Below are 6,529 nucleotides of genomic sequence, written 5' to 3'. Positions count from 1 at the left end.
ATACAACATAAGTGCTTTATCATTAAATAAGTCCTCTACTTTGTATAATACAGCAATGGATTTAGCTATTTTTGTTTTTAAATGATTTATATGAGGTCTCAATGTCAGCTTTTCATCATAAATGAAGAGAACATTTAATTTCATACTTGAGAAACCCTGTTCATAAGCTCTTACTAAAAGTTTCTCCCTGACAGGTGAAAGACATCATGAAGGACGTCATGTCCAACCTGCAGCAGACCAACAGTGAGAAGATCTTACTAAGCTGGGTCCGACAGTGCACACGCTCATACCCTCAGGTCAACGTGTTGAATTTTACCACAAGCTGGAATGACGGACTGGCGCTCAATGGCATCCTCCACCACTTCAGGTGAGGAGGGAGCAAAAACAAAAAAAAAGTTATCATTGTAGCTGGGTTGGGCAAAATCATATCAAKTGCAAGTAATTGTCAAAAASTTTTGACGGTTATTATTTGGCATTATTTGGTGGTTAGTATGATTAATGCCGCTCCTCTTTTCTTTCCTCTTCTAATCCAAATAATGGATCGTCCATTTCCTCATCAAAGTCCTCTCCCTCCTGTTTCTGTCTTTGTGCTTCCCTCTTCTCTCGGTTCTGACTGCGGTTCTGTATCCGTCCGTTGCTCCACCTMAATCAGCTGCAGTTCTGTGTTCAAATATCGCCTCATTGTTTTCGCTCAGACACCAAAACTAACTTTTTTTGGCAGTATCGCCCAACCCTAGGCTTTGCCATACTCGAAAACTCACCAAACTTAACCCAAAATTGTCCCCCGGCAAAAATAGCAAGATTCCATTGGAATTTTTAATGGGYGTGGCCAAATGACTGGACAGTGCCACCTAACGTGAGATAGAGGAACTGGTAAGTCCTAGAGAGCTGAAATTTGGGGCGTTGGTAGATCGCCACAAATCAAGAAAAAAAGTCTCTTAGAGGTATGCCCTAAAACCAACAGGAAGTCGGCCATTTTGGGTCAAAGGTCAAATTTTCCTTAAGTTTCACTTTCGCTCACATTGAACTTTTGCTAAGTTAGATCGGAATACATAGACAACTTTTCATATACGTCTATTTTTCTGTTTTTTTTTCTTCCTTTTTTTCACAAAATGAACTTATTGTTTGACTATAAAAATAACCAAAACCAGTCCATCTGAGTAATTACAGAAAAAAAAAAAATACACAATCTTTAAATTCCTGTCAGTGTCAAACAGACGACATAAACTGAAAAAAGTGTAGGTAGAAGCCTAAGCTTTATTTTTATTTAGCAGTTTTATTTAAGCATTGTCGTTTAGAATYGCGTAAATCTTGCTTGATTGTGTTGAAAAGTTAGGTTTGCAGGTCTGCATTATGTGTGTTTACTGCTCGACTTGATCTGTTTAAGCTTGCCTTGTCACTGTTTGCTCATTCTCTGTGTGCTGCTGTGTGTGTGTGAAGTGTGTGTATGTATGTGTGTGTGTGTGTGTGTGTGTAGGGGTCCGGGGTGTTTCCCCTCTTTATGTAATCCTTTGTCCGTCTCGGTGACATCCAAACACTCACATACAAGCCTGTGAGGTGTGAGAATGATGGGTGTTGGTTTAGACTCTGGCCTCGGGTTTAGGTGGATCACTGAACACACAGGTTTCACACTCCAGTGCCCCACAACACAAGCCCCGCCCCCAAACCACAACACAAGCCCCGCCCCCAAACCTGAGGGAACCTTGTCTCTGTAAAGCGTGAATAACGTAAACATTTATTTAAATGCTTTTTAGGTAAATACATCTTCAAAACACTTGAAGCATTTTGTCATAWATGATTTTTTCATCAGTTTTAGCAGCGAAGCACTGGTTGCTCTGAAGGCAGCTGGAATTGGTCGATTTTCAGCTTGAGCAGTTTGAGTGGCAAATTGGGTGCTCAAAGTGAGATATTTTTACCTCCTGCAGGCACAGATTGTCTTCACTGTGGAAGGTTATACAGAGTGAGGGGAAAAAACCTCAAAGCTAATSATTTGTGAATCCGTAAGGTCTTCAAAACTCTCTAATAAGTTTAAGATTAGTTTACTTTTTGGAATGTGTAATTTGCAAACAGAGCAAACAAAATAAATGAGTATAACATGAACTAAATGTTAGTTCTCTGTGCTTACCGTTACAACTTTCCTGTCATATGAAGATGCCTAAAGATTACAAGTATAAGGATGTAACTGGCTGCTTGTGAAAAGCTTTTTGTTTGAGTAGCCTGGTTGGCTTGAAAAAAATCATTTCACCTTTTATTTTATCTGTTTATATATTAAAACATTTATCTTGATTGAGATAAGTTTTCTTCATGGCGTTTGTTTTTTTCCTCAGTTGTCATTTTGTGCTTTTTTAAGGTTTTCACTAATGTTTTGCGGATTTTATCTTCTGGCTATGGTCATGCTAATTTTAGCTTTTAGCATTGTTTTGCTGAATTTACCCACCATGTATAGTTTTGATGATTTTTAGCTTCTGTTCTGCTTGTGTTAAGAGTATTTCTTTATTTGTTTACAAAATAAACAAACTGGATGTAAAGATTCACTCAAGCCACGATTCGATTAGCGATTTTAAGTTCATGAATATGATTATTTGACTTTTTTTCAACAAAATGAATAGTAGCCATTTTATAACCAAATGTTTATTTTCTTTCAACATCAGCATTTTTGTCCTTGTCTCAAACTGTAACTGTCTGTTATCTTAGTTACAAAATGTTCAAAAATATCGTCACAAATACTTTTGTGACCAAAAATAATCAAGCACCAAACTTTCTTAAAGACATAACTTCCTGTTATACAACAACAATGAAATCAATTCATTTTTTTATGAATCGATTTACATTTTAAGCAGTTTGTTACATCCCTGATTATAGTTTTAGTTTTAAAATATATTTTGAAATTGGCGATCCATGCGTGTGCCAAAATCAGACAACAAAATACACGTAGAAAACGGCAACTGGTGCAGCTGTAATTTTTAAATTCTCAAATGTTCATGGTTTATAAATTCTCTTATATGATAAATCTTTTTTGTTTTTGTTTTCTGCTTCTCTCTATCTGTGTTTCCAGGCCAGATACGTGCGACTGGGATCAGGTGCTCAGAATGAGCCCMGTGGAGAGACTCGAACACGCCTTCGCTTCGGCCAAAACCCAGCTCGGCATTGAGAGGCTCCTGGATCCCGAAGGTGCTATTTTTAATTTTATTTTATTTTTTATCAGCTGCCTTTTATAGTTGGATAGTGTTACAAATAATAGAAAAGGACATGCATACATTTTATTGTCCAAAATTCCTGCTTATAAWAACAGTCAAGTCTTGCCAGCAGCTGAATAAACTCAGCAAAGCAAACACTAGCTGCGTTTCCATCGATCATGAAAATGCGCAAATTAGAATTTCGAAAATAAATTTGCTCAATGGAAACACGTCAATTAAAAAAAAAAAAATTACGTTTTTCGACAAAATGGTTTTGCGCTAGGAAGAGGTGGTTTTTCGGCCGTATCGAAATTGGTATTTTTCGCAAAACTGCGATGGAAACACTTTTTGCATCACGGGAGTCACGTGATCAAGAACCAGCTGTTTCTACTGGCAAAAAAGACGAAGAAGATAACAGGAAGTAAAAGTAGTAGTAAATTCACCAAAGTAGTAAAAGAAAGTAGTAAACTCACGACTACATTTTCCCAAAAACACAGCATACGTAGCCGCTCCCAAGTATAAGGGGCTTTTCACTCGAAAGCCTCGATCAGACGTCGACGTCTCCTCTGATGATGAGCGCTAGTGCAGTGGTAGCAACATGCTATGTGTTTACATCCATTGCCGCCATGTTTGTAACGACTTATCGCGAGAACAAACACGTGTGACTTTAATAGCATTTCTTACTTACTAGAAACACCGCAATTGTGAAACGGTGTTTTTCGACATTAACACAATATCGACAAAGTTTTGCGCACATTTGCAATGGAAACGCAGCTTCTGTGAAGTTCTTTCAGACTGTTATGTAAAAAAAAGTGTGTTCTCTTAATTTAGGCATGTCTGTATCCTGACTGTCTGTGGGGTCCAGCTCTTCCTGACCCATATCAAAGCCTTGTTTAATTAGTTGAACCTGTTTCAAACACCTTCCTTCCTGTTTAATCTCCTGTCACATTTAACGTCTATCTCACACTGCCACACTCCATTTATCTTTTGCAATTTTCACTTTTTTTTCCTTTTATCTCTTCTTTCTCCCTCCTGGCTGTCCTGCTTTATTTGTATCCACCTGCCTCCCGCCGACTCTGCTCCCTCTCCCTCAGACGTGGCGGTGCAGCTACCAGATAAGAAGTCCATCATCATGTATGTGACCTCGCTGTTCGCCGTGCTGCCGAAAGACGTGAGCATGGAGGCCATCAGAGAGGTGGAGACCCTGCCTCGCAAGCACAAAGCGGAGGCCGAAAGCTCGGGTCCAGGTCGCAGCGTGCAGGTAAAATATACGGTGCAGCTCTTGCCTGCGATACAACGAGGGTGCGGTTTGAAGCTTGCAGYAGCTGAAGGCTCCGGTTTTTAGTTTCCATGTTCACACCCAAAAATATTCAAAARCAACACAAGTTATCGTGACATTTCAACACTAGAGTTTTTTTTCCCCCTCAGCCTAAAAGGCCAGTCGGCGCGATCTCTACCCCTAACAACAAGCAAACAAAGCAGCGCCTGTATTACTCACAGAAAAGACAAACTTATACAGAATTCAGAGCTGCGTCTGTTGTCCACCAAAACACAAGGTGTTCTTTTTATGGATGAAATCTTAGGAATCCACAGCTGGGATCTGCGCAGCTACGCAGGCTCCAAAAATAGAGCAGCGTCTTCAACTTTTAGGGCTTGGATATTCTCCATGTTTTTTTTTTTCACTTTCCACATAAATGCATGGATAATAGGTCTGCACAATACTGGAAAAAAATAATATTGAGATTTTTTTTCTAAACAACACTTTAAAGTGCCTGTGACATCAAATTTTTGTAAGACATATGAATGCATTTTTWGAAAGAGGACATAGATAAAATATCGTAAAAGATATCTGATGTCGCTGAGATGAACAGTTGTTGAGATATTTGCCTGTGAAGTAACAGGAAGTGATGTCAAAGGGGAATGTCTGCATGTGAACAGGCTGTAGAGAAGAATCTGTTTCTTTAGATTATTTTGAGTCACTATCAGAGAGATGAAGAAGAGTTCAAATAATAATGTTTCAATAGACAAAGACCAGAGAGTTTTCTTTGTTAGAGTTCCCCTTTGATGTCACTTCCTGTTTCACTTTGGCTGAGCAAAGTCAAAAGAAAATATGCCAGTTATGGGACAAAAAGGGTTAAATTGTGTGTATTATTCCAACTTTCTTAAATATAAAGATGTTTTCTTTGACTTTTTGTATTYGAATATGCATGTCACAGGCACTTTTAAGTTCTGCAGTAATCTTGTTTGCGATAAACCTGCACAGATCTTTACCCCGTTTTTGTCTTATTTTTATTGGTTATTTTTACTGCGCTGGGACTTGGGTACAACGTGTTGCCTCTGTCCAGTTTTAGTTTCTGTTCCCGTCACGCTAAATATTAGTATTCAATCATATTTTACCTCCTTTCCTTCAGTTCTCTTAAAATTTGCTCATCTTCCTCGTTTTCCTCAAAATCCTTGTTGTTTTCCTCCACAACTCGAGAATTCATCGATGACAGTTGTCCGAAAAAGTTGCCAACACTGTCCCAGATGTTTTATAACAAAATGAAAGTTTTTTATTTTTTATTTTTTTAAATACGCAAAGCTGCCTGCTTTTGCCAACAGAAGCAGTCCTTCAAAATAAAAGCCATAACACACAACCATTTAGTGCACTGACTTATGGTTTACTGAATGGATAGTGTAGCATATAAAAAAATTAATGTACATTCTAAAATACAGATAACACAATGACACAAAGTGCAGCAAATGTGTGACATCACAGATGTATTGCAGGGGTGGTGGGGTCTTGCTGAAATACATTTCTGTGCTCAGATGTGTCCAGATCAGGGGTGGGCAACTTAAACGATGGAAGGGGCCGCGATTTTTTTGTTGACGCTACCAGAGGGCCACATAATACTGCAGTCTTACCCAAATGTAATAAAGCTGCTATTTTAAAACTGTTTGTGTTTATTAAACCAACATACAGTACAGGAACTTAACATATTTCATGTTTAAATGCATGTGTAACAGCTGTACTCTTGTTTAATACATATGAATACATATGAATACAAAATATGTAAACTTCTACTTTAGTGAGCTGAACTGCAGACTCCTGCGTGGTTGTGGTTCTAATAAAATGTTGTTTATGTACTTGCGACTTCAGTAAACTTCTCATATTTAGCTTTGTGCAACGTGTTGTAGGATTTACATTTCAAACAAACGTGTGTATAAAAGAAATGCAGTATTGTTTAATTCATTTATTCATTTCATTTAAAAATAAAAATCTTATACACATAAAAGAATCACACTTGAAATGAAAGGAGGCAGAAGAAAAAAAATCTTATCTGTCCCTTTTTTCCAAAAATATATATATTTTT

The 6,529-nt window shown here is 37.9% G+C and overlaps 1 protein-coding gene across 1 annotated transcript in view; it reads left to right on the top strand.

The window, feature by feature from the left end:
- utrn (utrophin) overlaps positions 1–6,529 on the top strand; it is a gene marked incomplete in the record, with an annotated part of 237,438 nt that overhangs the window by 34,277 nt on the left and 196,632 nt on the right. The window contains 3 exon segments of the mRNA XM_014011589.1: positions 195–367; positions 3,056–3,171; positions 4,271–4,437. Of these exon segments, the coding sequence (XP_013867043.1) occupies positions 195–367; positions 3,056–3,171; positions 4,271–4,437 (456 nt within the window).

This window comes from Austrofundulus limnaeus, unplaced genomic scaffold (genome assembly GCF_001266775.1).
Source record: "Austrofundulus limnaeus strain Quisiro unplaced genomic scaffold, Austrofundulus_limnaeus-1.0 Scaffold82, whole genome shotgun sequence".
Taxonomy (NCBI): Eukaryota; Metazoa; Chordata; class Actinopteri; order Cyprinodontiformes; family Rivulidae; genus Austrofundulus; species Austrofundulus limnaeus.
Note: the sequence above shows the minus strand (reverse complement) of the source record. Positions and strands in the feature narration are given on the sequence as shown.